The following is a 17,963-nucleotide window of genomic DNA, read 5'->3' as shown; positions in this document are numbered from 1 at the left end:
GGTCCCTTTACCATAGAGTTGTCCTCACTGCGGCAACTAGAGCGCCGTGGCTGGAGCGCTGTCATGTATAGCGCCGTTGTTTCAGTCTCCTCCTGTCCGTCTAGCTCCCCCTGGCCGTGGAGGAGCGCAGCGCCCGCTGTTTGAGGCTCCTGGGCCGGAGAGGCTGGTGTGTGACCATAGAGCTGCGGGCGGGCAGTGTGTAGAGCGCCGCCCGGGGTGTGCACAGCGGCCCCTGGCCCCGGCGGAGCGGGTGTTGTGCGCTCAGTCAGGCCGGAGGGGGCTCCGTGGACCTGGAGAGAGCGATGCGCCGAGTCCCCGCGGCCTCTATGGGCTCCCCGGCGGTGTAATCCCGCACAGCCCGGAGCAGCAGCGCCATGGAGGCCGGTAAGTACCGGGCGCGGGGGGAGGGGCGGGGGGAGCGGGCTCCGCCGCCGTCCGGGCTCACTAACCTCCGGTGCCCGCTGTCTCCCGCAGAGCTCTACTTCCTGATCGCCCGCTTTCTGCAGTCAGGACCGTGCCGGAGATCCGCTCAGGTGAGAACACCCGCACAACACCCGAATCGGGTCACCTCACCCCATCCCGTCCATAATAACACCCCCGGGCCGGGCCACATCACCGGCTCACCGCCCGGGACTCATCCCCGTCACATCACCCGAGACGGGTCACCTCACCCGAATCTGCTCAGATCTCCGTCACCGAACACCCGATCCGGGTCACCAGGTCTCCGCTCTCAGTATCCAGGTCACCTGACCCGATCCTGCCAATCACCCGGTTCCCGGCACAGAATGTGTCACCCGATGCGGGTCACTTATCATTACACCCGGATTTTTCTAGAGAACCGATCCGGGTCACCTCCTGCTATTACCGGAGTGTTTCCCGGATTCCGTCCCCGGTACCTCGCCTCGCCCTGTACAGCCACTACACCCGTACCGGGACCCTCCCCGCTCCGTACATGACACCCGGTACCGGGTCACCTCACACCTGTGCATCACACCCGGTTTCCGGTAACCGGTTCCGGTAACGTCTGTGTGTTTGTGTTTCAGGCGCTGGCGGAGGAGTTGGAGGAGCACCAGGTAAGGTGACCCGTCCCGCGGGTGTTGGGGTGCGGGAGGGGGGCGCCGGTAGTGGGGTCCCCGCCGGTCTCACCGTCTCCCTCTCTCCGCAGCTGATCCCGGAGCGCCTGGACTGGCAGGGGAGCCGGCACCGCAGGACGTACCCGGACCTGGTGAGCGGCGGGCTCGGGGGGGTTACCGGGTGTTCGGGTCACTTTAGTCATATTGTCCATTGTGAAAACCGGGGGTCATGTGAGGGCAGCTCCAAAGAGTGACGTCACCGCCATCCGAGCCAATAGCGGAGCCTCTTACATCTCGATGGGAAAAGACGAGGCCGCTGATTGGTCCGCGCCTCATAATACCCGGGACCAGGCTGCGAAACAGCGGCACAGCCCGGGAGGGGGAGGGGTCACCGCTGCTACATTGTCACCGGGAGGGGGAGGGGCTGAGAGGCTCTACTCATACATTATAACCGAGAGGGGTTTATAATCTCTAGTGCTGTGTTATAACCGGAAGAGGAGGGGGGCGCTGCTATTGTATTATACAGGGGAAGGGGCTGCACTGATATAACCTGAGGGAGGGGGCCTATAATCACCACTAATGTATTATAACCTGAGGGAAGGGCTTATAATCACCACTAATATATTATAACCTGAGGGAGGGGGCCTATAATCACCACTAATGTATTATAACCTGAGGGAGGGGGCCTATAATCACCACTAATATATTATAACCTGAGGGAGGGGGCTTATAATCACCACTAATGTATTATAACCTGAGGGCGGGGGCTTATAATCACCACTAATGTATTATAACCTGAGGTAGGGGGCTTATAATCACCACTAATGTATTATAACCTGAGGTAGGGGGCTTATAATCACTACTGATGTATTATATAACCTGAGGTAGGGGGCTTATAATCACCACTAATGTATTATAACCTGAGGTAGGGGGCTTATAATCACTACTGATGTATTATATAACCTCAGGGAGGGGGCTTATAATCACTACTGATGTATTATATAACCTGAGGGAGGGGGCTTATAATCACTACTGATGTATTATAACCCGAGGGAGAGGCTTATAATCACTACTGATGTATTATATAACCTAAGGGAGGGGGCTTATAATCACCCCTAATGTATTATAACCTGAGGTAGGGGGCTTATAATCACTACTGATGTATTATAACCTGAGGGAGGGGCTTATAATCATTACTAATGTATTATAACCTGAGGGCGGGGGCTTATAAACACTGCTGATGTATTATATAACCTGAGGAAGGGGGCTTATAATCACTACTGATGTATTATATAACCTGAGGGAGGGGGCTTATAATCACTACTGATGTATTATATAACCTGAGGGAGGGGGCTTATAATCATTACTAATGTATTATAACCTGTGGGAGGGGGCTTATAATCACTGCTGATGTATTATATAACCTGAGGGAGGGGGCTTATAATCACTACTGATGTATTATATAACCTGAGGGAGGGGGCTTATAATCACTACTGATGTATTATATAACCTGAGGGAGGGGGCTTATAATCACTACTGATGTATTATATAACCTGAGGGAGGGGGCTTATAATCACTACTGATGTATTATATAACCTGAGGGAGGGGGCTTATAATCACTGCTGATGTATTATATAACCTGAGGGAGGGGGCTTATAATCACCAGTGATGTATTATATAACCTGAGGGAGGGGGCTTAAAATCACTACTGATGTAATATAACAGGAGAAGGGACTGCACCAATATAACCCTGAGGGAGGTGGCTTATAATCACCAGTAATGTATTATAACCTGAGGGAGGGGCTTATAATCACCACTAATGTATTATAACCTGAGGGAGGTGGCTAATAATCACCAGTAATGTATTATAACCTGAGGGAGGGGGCTTATAATCACTGCTGATGTATTATAACAGGAGAAGGGGCTGTAATGATTCATTATAAGTGGGGGACGAGGAACCTGTATTACCTATATATAATAAGCCCCTCCCTTCAGCTTATAATCACTAGTGATACATTATAAGCCCCTCCCTTCAGGCTATAATCACTATTGATGTATTATAAGCCCCTCCCGTCAGGTTATAATCACTAGTTATGTATTATAAGCCCCTCCCCTCAGGTTATAATCACTAGTTATGTATTATAAGCCCCTCCCTTCAGGTTATAATCACTAGTAATACATTATAAGCCCCTCCCCTCAGGTTATAATCACTAGTGATGTATTATAAGCCCCTCCCCTCAGGTTATAATCACTAGTGATGTTACTGGTGATCCGGTCATGCTGGAGGCTGCTGCAGGACGTTCTCTGCGGTGTCTCCGGCCGTGTCTGTGGCAGTGTGAGCCCGGTCCTATCTGTGAGGAGCCCAGGGCGCCAGCGTCCAGTCTGCAGCTCTGGTCTCTGGATAATACCAGTCCCCCTGCGCTGTGCTGTGAGGTGGAGGTCGGACCATCGCACCACCATCATGGTGTCTCCTCCTGACACATGGAGATTAGAGGCAGCTGGAGGTCAATGGGCTCTGGCCCGGCTCCTGGTTGCCCATTGGTTTCTTGTGGGCCATTCACGCGGTCCGTTCTATCAGGGATCCGCAATCCGTACCGTAAAAAACAAGGACATGGGACGTTATACTGGCCCCATTGGAGTCGGGAAGGAATTCTCTCCCTGTGATCGGGGTTTTTGCTTCCCCTGGATCAGCACAATCTGGTTTCCCTAGGTTGAACCTGATGGACTCGTCTTCTTCAAGCCTTATTAACTGTTACTAGTGCGGATTACCTATAGAAATCTATGGGATCTGTGTTTTTGCGGACGTCATGGATGTGACATCTCTGAAAAACACTGATCAAATCTAAAAAATATAAACATTTTTTTTTTACCAGTTTAACATTTTTGTTGATACAAAGACAATTCCAGAGCATGTTCCACGGATTACGGAGTAATAACAGCGGGAAGATCACCGAACGTGTGAATAAGGCCTCACATTGTGTTTAAGGGTTCTAAGGGGGGGGGGGGGGTATCTGATAATCACTAGTGATACATTATAACTGGGGACCTGAGAGTCACCGCTGATATAATAGAGAGGGAAGGAGGCCTATGATCAACGCTGATACATTATATCTCGGGGGGAGGGAGAGAGAGAGAGAGAGAGAGAGATTATCAGCGCTGATCCATTATATCTCGGGGGGAGGGAGAGAGAGAGAGAGAGAGAGATTATCAGCGCTGATCCATTATATCTCGGGGGGGCTGAGAGTCGCTGCTGATTTTATTGTCATTATAATAAGCATGTCTCTGGTTATAATACACACCTGATAAAGTGTAACCGAGCACTGACTGATAATAATAGGGTAGGGGCTGGGGCCACACAGCGATTCCCAGTCATGTGACCAAATCGCTCCTAACAGTGAATGGGGTCGTCGCCCCCTCACTACTCTTCTTGTCATAACTCAGGCTCTCCAGCTAAAGCTTTGGCTGTCCTGGCATGATGGGAATTGTAGTTTTGTAACAGCTGGAGGGGCTGGGTTTGACACCCCTGTTATGTGTCATGGGTTTTGGGGTACACCCCCCCCTTGCACCCCTTTATATAAATCTCGGGGTATAGCAGCAATATCTCTGCTTCTTCTTCTTCTGGTATATTCCGGGCAGTATGGCCGATCCTCTCCTGTGTTGGGAATCGCTGCTGTCACCGGATGTGGCTGACAACATGAAGCAATAGCATGTACCGACAGCATGGGACCCGTCAGACATAGGGGTTTGCCGGCTGTTTCCTGCTTATGATGTAGTCAGTTAGTGATACAGTCCACCACAGGGGGCATCTAGCTTGTGCCATGGGGTGTTGGGTACCCGCTGTATCTAAGCCATGATGTGAGTATAGGGTACCCTCTGGCAAGGTTGTATGTGACTTGTGACGAAGGGGGTGCATTCACTCTGGCAGGCTGGCACGCTATGGACACATTGTTGTCATCACTATTACAAGCCCCTCCCAGGGTTCTTTAGTCACATGACTTGGACGACACCGGATCTTTTATTAATGGCCTCCCCTTTCACAGACATGTATGTGACCTCTGTGCGCAGCCTCGCTTTACGTCATTGCTGTAATATTCTGGATTTGCCTTTTGTTCTGTCCAGGTGGCCTCCAATGCCCACATTCCTCCTAACTACCTGCTGAAGATCTGTGAGCGCATCGGGCCGATCCTAGACCAGGAGATCCCGCAGAGCGTCCCCGGGGTGCACAGCCTTCTGGGAGTAGGGAAGCAATCTCTTTTACGAAGAGCAAAAGGTAATGTAGGGTGGGAGGAGATGGGGCGACGGGGGTTGGGCCGATAAATACTGACCTTACTGGGCTATTTTCCCACAGAATTTAAGAATTCCTCATGGAAACCATCAGGATATGCGGCTCTGCACCGGGGCCGGCCGCCAGAACTTCCCGTCAACTATGGACGGCTGCTCAGTGTTGGTACGTTACATGTGCGACCGGTAACAGGGAGGGCTTTATAGCATCTGGATATAAGCAACAATGGTTCGTGCACAACAGCCAAAAGACAAGCAGCTGGCACTGATGTGTAGCAAGACTCACAGCGTCTTATAGGCTGCAGGAGCCTTTCTCATCCTGGCGGTGCTTCGCTCAAACAGACGACTTCCAAACTGTGCAGAATCCAAGGAAAGAAGGGTGGCGGCACTCACCATCCACCAGTAAAATGATGCTTTATTTCAGGACACCGACCAGACAGCAAATGCGTTCAACTAATGGAGCTACGTTCGTCTCACCCTTCCGCGCTTCATCCAGCTCTCCCACAGTTAGGTCATGTGGTAGCTGCTTTAAAGCGTCAGCGGCGTGTATTACCATAGTTACAGTGTTAATTGTATATAAATTTTATATAATATTGTAACTATGGTAAATCAGCGCCTATCACATGGCGTAACTGTGAGTCGGATGAAGCGTGAAATGGTTGTAGCTATATAAGTGGAACACACTTGCTGTCTGGTCTATTTTCTGAAATAAAGTATAATTTTACTCGTAGATGGTGAGTGCCTCTACTCTTCTTTCCTTGGATTCTGTATGGTTTCACTGGAGATCTCTGCTTGCTGTCCATGTATGAACACTACAAGCAGTGAGCGGATTGGCTGACACTTTATTCACGTTGCTTCCTCTTTCATTTCCAGTAAAAGTCGCCTCGTCCCGGGCGCTGACCGGCTGCACCCGCTACCAGTACATCTTCCCCTGCTCTTCTTATCAGCACATGAAAATGCACAAGAGGATTCTGGGTCACCTGTCGTCTGTGTACTGCATAGCGTTTGACCGCAGTGGCAGGCGGATCTTTACTGTAAGTTGCCCGGTGTCCTCTGAGTCGCCTGTTATGTCCCTGTGAGGCTGCTGTCTTGTTGCGTCTCTGCTCCCTCTGAATATTTTTACTGTCCTTCCAGGGCTCCGATGACTGTCTGGTAAAGATCTGGGCCACTGATGATGGGCGGCTCCTTGCCACATTGCGGGGTCACTCTGCCGAGATCTCCGACATGGCCGTCAACTATGAGAACACGCTGATAGCGGCCGGCAGCTGTGACAAGGTGGTGCGGGTCTGGTGTCTGCGGACCTGTGCCCCAGTGGCTGTGCTGCAGGGACACACAGCGTCCATTACTTCCATACAGGTAAAAAATTGTCCATATAACCTCCTGATATCGGCCTGATATCAGCCGCTCTTCTTATAACGCTCCCGCACTGATATATCCTCCAGACATTACATCATATTTGACTGATTTCAGTTGCTCCTCTTATAATGCTGCAGTACTGATATAACCTTCTATTACATCATATGTGACTGATATCAGCGGCTCCTCTTATAATGCTCCAGTACTGATATAACCTTCTATTACATCATATGTGACTGATATCAGACGCTCTTCTTATAACGCTCCAGTACTGATATAACCTCCAGACATTACATTATATGTGACTGATATCAGCTGCTCCTCTTATAACGCTCCAGTACTGATATAACCTCCAGATATTACATCATATGTGACGGATATCAGCCGCTCCTCTTATAATGCTCCAGTACTGATATAACCTCCAGATATTACATCATATGTGACGGACATCAGCCGCTCCTCTTATAACGCTCCAGTACTGATATAACCTCCAGAAATTACATCATATGTGATGGATATCAGCCGCTCCTCTTATAACGCTCCAGCACTGATATAACCTCCAGATATTACATCATATGTGACGGATATCAGCCGCTCCTCTTATAATGCTCCAGCACTGATATAACCTCCTATTACATCCTATGTGACGGATATCAGCCGCTCCTCTTATAACGCTACAGGACTGATATAACCTCCTATTACATCATATGTGACTGATATCAGCGGCTTCTCTTATAACGCTTCAGCACTGATATAACCTCCAGATATTACATCATATGTGACGGATATCAGCCACTCCTCTTATAACGCTTCAGCACTGATATAACCTCCAGATATTACATCATATGTGACGGATATCAGCTGCTCCTCTTATAACGCTCCAGCACTGATATAACTCGCACCCAATGCGTTACAATATATGTGACAGCCGCTCTTACAACATTGCTGCACTGTTATAAGATGGGACATCACCCCCTGCCACCCTTATAATGCTCCCACACTATTATAAGCCAGCCCTTTAGTAGAAGTAAGAGTCTGTGCAGTGCTGGTAGTGGGCTGATGTCCCTGGAGCACTGCCACACTACACGTGGGTGTCTGTTCTGGCAACTCAGCAGCAGAGCGAACGCGTTTCTCTGTGAGCGAATGTGCAACGACAAGCGGAGGTCAGAGGGAAACAATGCGGATTTATAGTGTAGTTATTTCTAACATACCTGTTCCTAGAAGAGCCGAGGGACATGGCCACCATGACAGGTTATTCGGTCTTAGAGTGGGTTCACACTAAGGATTTCTCGCGGATAAATTCCTGCGGAATTCCGTCGACTGTACGTGCCCACGGCCGTGCACCTTTCTGCCGGCTCCATAGACACCATTCTATGGGCCGGCTGATTCCGTATTCTGCTGAAAGAATTGTCACGTCAATTCTTTCGGCGAAATGCGTAATCAGCCGGCCCATAGAATAGGGTCTATGGAGCCAGCGGAAAGGCGCGCGGCCATGGGCACGTACAGGCGACGGAATTCCATGGAATTTATCCGCGAGAATTCCTCAGTGCGAACCCACCCTTATTGATGATACATATTCCAGTCCTTCAGCATCCAGGCTAGTGTCATGAATGATCTGCCCCTCCAGCAGTATACGCTATAACCCTATGTAACCCCCCCGGATGTTGTCTGCATTACTTTCACCTTCTATTACTAATAATTGAGGAGATTACTTTTTCATCACATCATTTCTAATTTCTTTCACTGTTTTCTTTCAGTTTTGTCCATCGGCAAAAGGTAAAACCCGATACCTCACATCCACTGGTGCTGACGGGGCGATCTGCTTCTGGCAATGGAACGTGGACAACATGACGTTCAAGTAAGATGGCGGCTCATTGATGCAGTCTATTGTCTCGTCTGGAGAGGCTGTATATTGTGTGTCATACATTGATTGTACCCGTGCAGTTACATTCTCCGGGCTGAGACTACTGAAGCATGTTAAAGGGACGGTGTTGGGTCTTCTGTATGCTCTGTAGCAGACCTACACTAAGAGCCCTATTACATAGGACGATTATCGTGCAAAGTACCGTTATATCGTTTGAATTTAAGCGATAATCGTTTCATGTAAATGCATGTAATGATCAATCGACCAACGAGAAATCGTGCATCACTCGTTTGGGGCTGAAACAAAAGTCATTGTTGACTGTTCGCTGTAATTCCGCATTCATTTGCTGTAATTCCGCATTCATTTGCTGTAATTCCGCATTCGTTCACTAATCATTTAGTGTAATTCCACATTGTTCCTTCTTTTGCTGGGATCGTAGTAACATCTATCATACTGTGTAATATGTTTGAACAATTTCAGGTTAACGATAAACAACCTCGTTTAGAATTGCTTTGTCTAATAGGACCTTAGGTTGTTCATGTTTTCATGCAAATTTGGGGACAGATACACCAACATGTAAAAGCTCCACCGCTGTGGATTGTTCTGTTGGCCTGCACCATTGTAGATTTCAACTTTGTCTTTGAAGTCAATAGGGGAAAATGTGCAATAATTCCACAGTGGATCTGACACTGCACCATGTGTGGCTGTGCCCATCTTGCTTTGTTTGACACATACACCCTACAATGTGTTTCAGTTCTTCACAGTTTACAGATCTCTGCTTGCTGTCTTGTTTACATCACTAGTGCTTCTCCCACAACTGAGGGTTTGTTACATTGTATCCAGTCAGTACAAGACCTCAGTATGTAGCAGTGTATCTCTTCAGTCTGGAGTTCATGCTTTTTACCCTGCAGCATTGTTTTTTTTAGACTGGGTGCAGTTGTAACAAATCCTCTGCTGTTTTAAGGGTATGTTCACACTGAGGAATAGGCAATGAATTTCAAGCAGAATCCCTCTTAATTTTACACCTATTCCACTCGAAATTCCACCTGTAAAGTATGTACAGAGCAATGTCCTATTGTGCTCAGTGGGATTTCCACTCGGTGGAATGTTCTGCCGCGGATCTGCTTTCTGCCTACAGAATTGACATGCCAGCTCTTTTGCTAGAGAAATCCCATAGATGTCATTGGGGCTTTTGTGCTTCAATTCTGTCAGAGCTGAGGAAGAGGAGATTTCAAGCAAAAAACTTTCCTCTTTAATTCCTCAGTGTGACCATACCCGGATTCTTGGTGGATTTCAGCTTGAATATAAGGGATGTTTATAAGGATGGTCCTGAAGATCAATTGTAACATAAAGTATATGGTGCTGAGAACTCCAACCTCTTTACTATATTCCGTCTCCGATCCATGTAGCTTGCATCAGAAATATAATTTGTCTTCTGTCTCTGCAGCGATCGACCCCTTAAGTTTGCAGAGAGGTCCAGGCCTGGAGTCCAGATCTCCTGTTCTTCGTTCAGTTCAGGTATTCACTATTGGATGTGTCAGCTCCCATGTCTCCTCAGTACAGTGCACTAGAGATAACTGTGTCCTTTGTGCTGTTCACTCATTGTCTCTTCTCCCCACTAGGAGGGATGTTCATAGCTACAGGCAGCACAGATCACATCATAAGAGTGTATTACCTGGGGTCTGGGGAGCCAGAGAAGATAGCAGAGCTGGAAGCGCATCTGGTAAGATCTGACAGCGCTTATTGAATGTGTAATTCAGGCTCCTCCCTCTTAATGTGGCCCCTCCCCTCAATCTGTTTGCAGCTGTTTTCTAATCTCAGTAGTTCGGCTGCTGATTGGATCTTTAGAGCGGACGATGAAATGACCATCATTGGCTGAATGTTCACCAACAAATGTTTTCTTTCAGATCAACTGGTACCAAGAAGTGCCAGAGATTTGTAATTTACTTCTGTTAAAAAAAATCTCCAGTCTTCTAGTACTTATCAGCTGCTGCATGTCCTGCAGGAAGTGGTGTATTCTTTCCAGTCTGACACAGTGCTCTCTGCTGCCACCTCTGTCCAGATGAGTAGCAAATCTCCGTAGAAAACCTCTTCTGCTCTCTAGACTAAAAAGAATACACCACTTCCTGCAGGACATACAGCAGCTGATAAGTACTTGAAGACTTGAGATTTTTTTTTTTTTTTTATATAGAAGTATATTACAAAGGGGTTCCAACACCATCAGAGTAGAGAAAATCGAAACTTCTCTATTAGAATCCTAATTATGTGTCTTCTTTGTTTTCAGGATAAGGTGGTTGCTGTTCAGTTCTGCAATAATGGAGACCGGTGAGTGTCTGAAACACAACAATGACCTGATTGGTGTAAGCCCTTATGTATGAAGTGTCTGCCCCCTCTTATCCTGAGCTACATCCTGTATTATACTCCAGAGCTGCGCTCACTATCCTGTACTGATCCTCAATTACATCCTGTATTATACTCCAGAGCTGCGCTCACTATTCTGCTGGTGGGGGTCACTGTATATATACATTACATTACTGATCCTGTACTAATCCTGAGTTACATCCTGTATTATACCCTAGAGCTGCACTCACTATTCTGCTGGTGGGGTCACTGTGTACTAGGGATGCACGATGCACCGAAATATCGATACTACTATCGATATTTCAGGCAAAAAAACAGTTCGATACCAGGATTTCCTGGTATTTATGCTAAGCTGCGTATAAGAGCAGCTTAACATAAAGTATAGCGCAGAGAACACGGCCGGCGGTTATCTGAGCGCCGGCCATGTTCTCTGTGTCGCCCCCAGCCCCCTGGTGTCACCTCTGCACACTTCGCTCCCAGAGTCGGCAGGTCTGTATTTGTTGCTCTGGAGAGAGGGATCCCGAGAGGCTGAGCGGATGTCTGGAGAGCGGGGAAGAAGCGCGGGCCCTGGTATCACTGACAGCAGGAGAGGAGGGCACACAGGAGAGGAGCGCACACAGGACGCAGAGGTGACCCATAGATGACCCGAGAGATAACCAGGGGGAGACAGGTCTGTCGGGGGAGGGGGTACTGCCTGGACTGCAAGTAAGGAGCTATGTGCACTGCCCCCGAAAGGGTCAGCAACGGGTTAACCACTGTGGTGCCGGATGACATTGCAGGGCAGGGAGCTGTTAATGTGCTGGGCGCTGTACACATTGTGCAGCCACTCTGAGAGGAAAAACAGGAGAGCGGCTGAAAGGTACCAAGTTAAGACAGTGGCTGCATGGCCTGCCGGGAGAGTGCTGTCACTGCCTGTCAGGAGAGGAGTGTGCTGATCTATAGGAGAGGTCACAGCAGCACAGAGGATGTCAGGAGAGGAGGGGGCTGATTTTATAGAGAAGGTCACAGCAGCACAGAGGATGTCAGGAGAGGAGGGGGCTGATCAATAGGAGAGGTCACAGCAGCACAGAGGATGTCAGGAGAGGAGTGTGCTGATCTATAGGAGAGGTCACAGCAGCACAGAGGATGTCAGGAGAGGAGGGGACCGATCTATAGGAGAGGTCACAGCAGCACAGAGGATGTCAGAAGAGGAGTGTGCTGATCTATGGGGGGGGGGGGTCACAGCAGCACAGAGGATGTCAGAAGAGGAGTGTGCTGATCTATGGGGGGGGGGGGGTCACAGCAGCACAGAGAATGTCAGGAGAGGAGTGTGCTGATCTTATAGGAGAGGTCATGGCAGCACAGAGGATGTCAGGAGAGGAGTGTGCTGATCTTATAGGAGAGGTCACAGCAGCACAGAGGATGTCAGGAGAGGAGTGTGCTGATCTTATAGGAGAGGTCACAGCAGCACAGAGGATGTCGGGAAAGGAGTGTGCTGATCTATGGGGGGGTCACAGCAGCACAGAGGATGTCAAGAGAGGAGGGGGCTGATCTATAGGGGAGGTCACAGCAGCACAGAGGATGTCAGGAGAGGAGGGGGCTGATCTATAGCGGAGGTCACAGCAGCACAGAGGATGTCAGGAGAGGAGGGGGCTGATCTTATAAGGGGGGTGTTGTATTTTTTTTCGAGGTATCGAACTGGTATCGAACTAAAAAATCGGGTATTTGTATCGAACTCAAAATTTTGGTATCGTGACATCACTATTGTGTACATACATTACATTACATTACATTACATTACAATCCTGAGTTACATCCTGTATTATACCCCAGAGCTGCACTCGCTATTCTGCTGGTGGGGTCACTGTGTACATATATTGCATACATTACATTACTGATCCTGAGTTACATCATGTATTATACTCCAGAGCTGCACTCACTATTCTGCTGGTTGGGTCACTGTGTACATACATTACTGATCCTGTACTGATCCTGAGTTGGTGGTGTATGTGTGGTGAGAGGTGGAGGGTTACGCTGTGTGTATACTGTCCCCCCACCATGTTTGGGTTGGTGTATGTATGATGAGGCAGAGCGGCCACCTGACATGTGTTCTCTTCCCTGTAGCCTGAGCTTTGTCAGCGGTAGCAGAGATGGGACGGCGCGGCTCTGGCAGTATCAGCAGCAGGAGTGGAGGATGATTGTGCTGGACATGAGCACCAAGATGAGCGGGTAAGAAGTGCTGCCCCTCATGAATCATTACTATAGATGGTGCAGAGGCCACAGATCACCAGTCTATACGTTACATTCACAGGAACAACACGTCGACCACAGAGGACAAAGGGACCAAACTGAAGGTGACCATGGTGGCATGGGACCGCTCTGACACTACAGTCATCACAGCCGTCAACAACTTCCTGCTGAAAGTCTGGAATTCCCACAACGGGCAGCTGCTCCACATCTTATCTGTGAGTGCCGAGGCCAGGCGCCTGTTACACTGTAACGACCCCCGCAGCTGTGTGAGAAGGCTTGAGTCAGGATGAATTCTTGGCTCCTTTATTTACACCACAAGTCTGATGGGTAATGAGTGTCCTGATGTGTCTGCAGGGTCACGACGATGAGGTCTTCGTCCTGGAAGCGCACCCCTTTGACTCCAGAATCCTTCTCTCTGCCGGCCATGATGGAAACATTTTCGTCTGGGACCTTGAGAAAGGAACAAAGATCCGGAATTACTTCAACATGGTGAGAACGTGCTGGGGGGCTAAATATTAGTCAGTGACTACTTTACAAGGGTTCTTACTGTAGACAGGGACCCCTTACCCTGCTGTCTGGGATCACAGCCACATTGTAACGCTTTCCCGTGTTTCAGATTGAAGGTCAGGGACACGGCGCTGTGTTTGACTGCAAGTTCTCACCTGACGGACAGCACTTTGCCTGCACAGACTCCCACGGGCACCTCTTGTTGTTTGGTTTTGGCTGCAGTAAAGCTTATGAGAAGGTCAGCGACGCCCGCGGCAGCTGATGTTAGAGGTCAGAAAACCGCTTGTCTCTATTTACCCGTGTCTCTCTGGTGCAGATCCCCGAACAGATGTTCTTCCACACCGACTTCCGACCATTGATTCGAGACGCCAATAACTACGTGTTGGACGAGCAGACGCAGCAGGCCCCGCACCTCATGCCGCCGCCATTCCTGGTGGATGTAGATGGAAATCCGCACCCTACTCGCTACCAGCGCCTGGTGCCAGGGAGAGAGAACTGCAAAGACGAACAACTAATCCCACAGCTCGGATATGTATCCAATGGTAAGGATCCCTGGGGTCTGTGCGGGTCTGGGGTTCTAGTATTGATAGTCTTACATCGTCCTTGACTGTGATGGCCCCGACTATGGCAGCTTCTGCCCTGTACATACTCAGATGCCAGTGGTTTAAATAAAGCTGAAATTAAAGGCCCTATTCCACCAACAGATCTGACGACAGATTATCTGCCAAAGATTTGAAGCCAAACCCAGGAACAGACTATAAACAGAGAACAGGTCATAAAGGAAAGACTGGATTTCTCCTCTTTTCAAATCCACTCCTGGGTTTGGCTTCAAATCTTTGGCAGATGATCTGTTGGTGGAATAGGGCCTTAAGACATATTAACTCTGACCCCTAGGAAGCTGCTGTCTACAAGACCTTTTAATGTATCGATTCATCTCCCTAAATTAGGTAATGGAGACGTGGTGGAGCAGGTGATCGGGCAGCAGACGGCCAGTCAAGAGGAAAGCGTCCTGGACGGTCTGATCCGAGTGCTGCAGAGAGAGCAAGACCAGAGACTGACGGAGGATGAGCCATCTGTGGAAAACCCCTCGGATAATACAGCCAACCCCAGCAGTGGATGTGAGTGTCATGTCTGATCACATAGACTTCACTGCCATCCCTCTGATCTCCCATAAGGTCCATCCGCTAATTTTCCAGAAGCTTCACTCACATCTTACTAGTTGCGTCATGTGCAGACATCTTAACACACTCACATTTATTCATTTTATTCCAGTTATGAGGAGTCAGAGCCTGGACCTGTCGTCCCCACCCAATGTAGGTCTGCGTCGCAGCGGACAGATCGAAGGAGTCCGCCAAATGCATGACAACGCCCCGAGAAGCCAGATGGCAACAGAGCGGGATCTAATTGCATGGAGGAGGAGGGTGGTGGTGAACGAGTTACATCCTGGCATCAGCAGGTGAGATGCTGTGTGCTCTACTACAAACATGTGAGGGTCCTCACTGCAGCCTGTGGCCCCGGGCAGTGAACCTGACTGATCGCTACGAGTGTTTCCGGTGCCTGTGTATTTTACACCAGCAGAATAGTGAGTGCAGATCCGAGGTATAGTGCAGGATGTAACTCAGGATGAGTACAGGATCAGTAATGTAATGTATGTACACAGTGACCTCACCAGCAGAATAGTGAGTGCAGCTCTGGAGTATAATACAGGATGTAACTCAGGATCAGTAAGGTAATGTATGTACACAGTGACCCCACCAGCAGAATGAGTGCAGCTCTAGGGTATAATACAGGACATAACTGCTACTGTTTATAGAGCTTTTATACGTAGGCAATAATATGGAGCCCGGGGGTGGACATCAACATTCGGCTTCTTCCATTTGTTAATCTACTATGTCCTTTGTTTCAGAGTGCAGGAGGACTGCCGATCTGCTAAGGGTGACATGGAGATCCATCTGTACAACACCGAGAAGAGGATGAAGCCATCACACCCAGTGCAGAGGGTAAGGTGTATGGAGGGGTGTGTAGGATCTTCCAGTATGTGTGGGCCCAGGTCACCATATTTTCTTTGCTCTTCTCCAGAGCGACTATCAGGTGTGCAGCGGGCGTGCCCTGCGGAGGGTACAGAAGAAGCGTCCTCATGCTTACCAGACCCGATCCAACATGGAGCACGATTCGCAGAACAGCACTGCAACAACAAACGGGGAAGATTCTCAGAGCTCTGCAGAGGTATACAGGGATACGGGCACCATTGTTAGGGATGGCATCCCTTGTGTATGAGCAAAATGTCATCATTGTAGATTGTAAATTTGTGCAGCTTTCTTTGTGGTAAGATCTCTTTATTGTCAGTAAATTTGAAGGTTTCAGATCCAACCTGGTTAAATAGCTGAAAGGTTTGTTTGTATCGGGAACTTCCTATTGACTGACTGTTAGTTCTTTAGTTTTAGGTTCTGTTTACTCAGTTAAAGGACAACTCCGGCCTTATCCAAAAAAAAAAAAAATCCTGTATACCTTATACATAGTGACTGATTCCATCTGAAATAGTCACTCTTCTAAACCTCGAAATACCAATATTCCATTGCTCGATTCCTCCTGCGCAGACCTCTCTGCCTACAACTCCCAGCATCCCTTTCTGCGCTCGTACCACCTCTGTACCGCCCACAGTATCGCTTTACCAGCTGTGTCTGCCCTTTCCATCAGACTTAGTATTAGAAGCACCCTGAGGACCAGGCACTGTAAAGTAATCGGAAATAGTAATGGTTACACAGACATGTCGCCACCATTGCACTCAGCATCACTATAACATGCGCACTATCTCTCTGCTCTGCGCACTTGAGAGCTCAGTACAGCTCCGTGCCGAGCTCTCGCCAGAATCGTGTGGAGAGCACGGAGCAGAGAGAGAGTGTCTATGTCTGTGTAATCTTTACCATTTTTGATTCCTTTCCAGTGCCAGGTCCTGACACTTACTGAACAAGCTGTAGGATAAATTATTAAGTCAGTACTTCCTATGGAAATATTGCGTAACTTTGTGATGTGTGGAATGCTAGGAAAAAAAAAAGGTTCGTCCGGAGTTCTCCTTTAATTAGAAGGATGACGTCTCGTTGGCAAATGACTGGGTCACCTATTTAGAGATCTGTTATGAAGGTAAAAAGAGATCTGTGACAAAGTAATTTCTCTGTATTTGCAGGATGAGGAGTCACGTGCGTCCAGCGACGCGTCTGATGGAGAGGCAGCTGCTCCGTGGCAGACTGAGAGTTCCTCCAGGTAATTCTATTCACTGGTAAAAAAAGCGTAAAGTTCTGCAGCGTATGGTGGCTGGGGGTGTTTTCTGCTTGTATGTACCTGATCAGGGGTGGGCGGCAGGGGAGGTAAGGCTGATGTTTGGTGATGTATCTGGGGTGGGTAGCAGGGTTGGTAAGTTCTGTGATGTATCTGGGGTGGGTAGCAGGGGAGGTAAGGCTGATGTCTGGGGTGGGTAGCAGGGCAGGTAAGGCTGATGTCTGGTGATGTATCTGGCTGGGGTGGATAGCAGGGCAGGTAAGGCTGATGTCTGGTGATGTATCTGGCTGGGGTGGATAGCAGGGCAGGTAAGGCTGATGCCTGGTGATGTATCTGGGGTGGTAGCAGGGCAGGTAAGGCTGATGCCTGGTGATGTATCTGGGGTGGGTAGCAGGGCAGGTAAGGCTGATGCCTGGTGATGTATCTGGGGTGGGTAGCAGGGCAGGTAAGGCTGATGTCTGGCTGGGTGGGGTAGCGGAGCAGATATGGACATTGCTCTCTGATGTATCTGAGTAGCAGGGGGAGGTGAGCAGACGTTGCCTTCTGTGAATTTGCCATTCTTACCATCCCCTCTTGTTGTAGCGACACCTCCAGCGATTATTCAGACTGGACGGCAGATGCCGGTATTAATCTCCAGCCCCCCAAGAGGCAAACGCGGCAGACTACACGGAAGATGTGCAGCAGTTCTGAGGACGAGAATCCCACCAAGGAGGAGGACCGTCAGCGGAGACGCAAGCAGACCCGGAAAAAGGTTCTTACCACTCACTAACCTGAAATCAGCCTGAGGCTTCTAGTACATTCAGGTTGGCTTTATTGACAATGTTTTGGGCTTTTACTTACTTCACTTCTCTGAATCTCTTAAGAAGCAGAATGAGTTCCTGTCTATGGAGGGGGAGCCCAGTGAAGAGTGGATTCCACCCCAGTGGATCCTGGATACGATTCCACGGCGCTCTCCTTTTGTCCCTCAGATGGGAGATGAGGTATCTTGGATTTCTTGTAACATAAGTGTCAGGATT

At 48.9% G+C, this 17,963-nt stretch overlaps 1 protein-coding gene across 11 annotated transcripts in view; it reads left to right on the top strand.

Annotated features, from left to right (window-relative positions):
- Positions 1-200: 200 nt before the first annotated feature.
- The window catches only part of BRWD3 (bromodomain and WD repeat domain containing 3), a 33,577-nt gene continuing 15,814 nt past the window's right edge, over positions 201-17,963 (top strand). For 8 of the 11 annotated variants that reach the window (XM_069985616.1, XM_069985615.1, XM_069985612.1 and 5 more), the window contains exons 1-24: positions 203-384; positions 475-533; positions 1,044-1,073; positions 1,166-1,225; positions 5,193-5,343; positions 5,422-5,520; positions 6,228-6,388; positions 6,489-6,710; positions 8,468-8,568; positions 10,022-10,092; positions 10,197-10,297; positions 10,859-10,899; positions 13,039-13,143; positions 13,226-13,379; positions 13,519-13,653; positions 13,781-13,909; positions 13,988-14,213; positions 14,619-14,789; positions 14,944-15,127; positions 15,578-15,671; positions 15,751-15,897; positions 16,856-16,932; positions 17,530-17,698; positions 17,811-17,927. In XM_069985616.1, coding sequence (XP_069841717.1) covers positions 375-384; positions 475-533; positions 1,044-1,073; positions 1,166-1,225; positions 5,193-5,343; positions 5,422-5,520; positions 6,228-6,388; positions 6,489-6,710; positions 8,468-8,568; positions 10,022-10,092; positions 10,197-10,297; positions 10,859-10,899; positions 13,039-13,143; positions 13,226-13,379; positions 13,519-13,653; positions 13,781-13,909; positions 13,988-14,213; positions 14,619-14,789; positions 14,944-15,127; positions 15,578-15,671; positions 15,751-15,897; positions 16,856-16,932; positions 17,530-17,698; positions 17,811-17,927 — 2,814 coding nt within the window. In that variant the 5' untranslated portion in view covers positions 203-374. Of the gene's footprint in view, positions 385-474; positions 534-1,043; positions 1,074-1,165; positions 1,226-5,192; positions 5,344-5,421; positions 5,521-6,227; positions 6,389-6,488; positions 6,711-8,467; positions 8,569-10,021; positions 10,093-10,196; positions 10,298-10,858; positions 10,900-13,038; positions 13,144-13,225; positions 13,380-13,518; positions 13,654-13,780; positions 13,910-13,987; positions 14,214-14,618; positions 14,847-14,943; positions 15,128-15,577; positions 15,672-15,750; positions 15,898-16,855; positions 16,933-17,529; positions 17,699-17,810; positions 17,928-17,963 lie in introns of those variants that run through there. The other 3 variants (XM_069985617.1, XM_069985611.1, XM_069985619.1) reach the window with 2 other exon arrangements.

This window comes from Dendropsophus ebraccatus, chromosome 10 (genome assembly GCF_027789765.1).
Source record: "Dendropsophus ebraccatus isolate aDenEbr1 chromosome 10, aDenEbr1.pat, whole genome shotgun sequence".
NCBI classification, from domain to species: Eukaryota; Metazoa; Chordata; class Amphibia; order Anura; family Hylidae; genus Dendropsophus; species Dendropsophus ebraccatus.
This window is presented reverse-complemented; position numbering and strand designations above follow the sequence as displayed.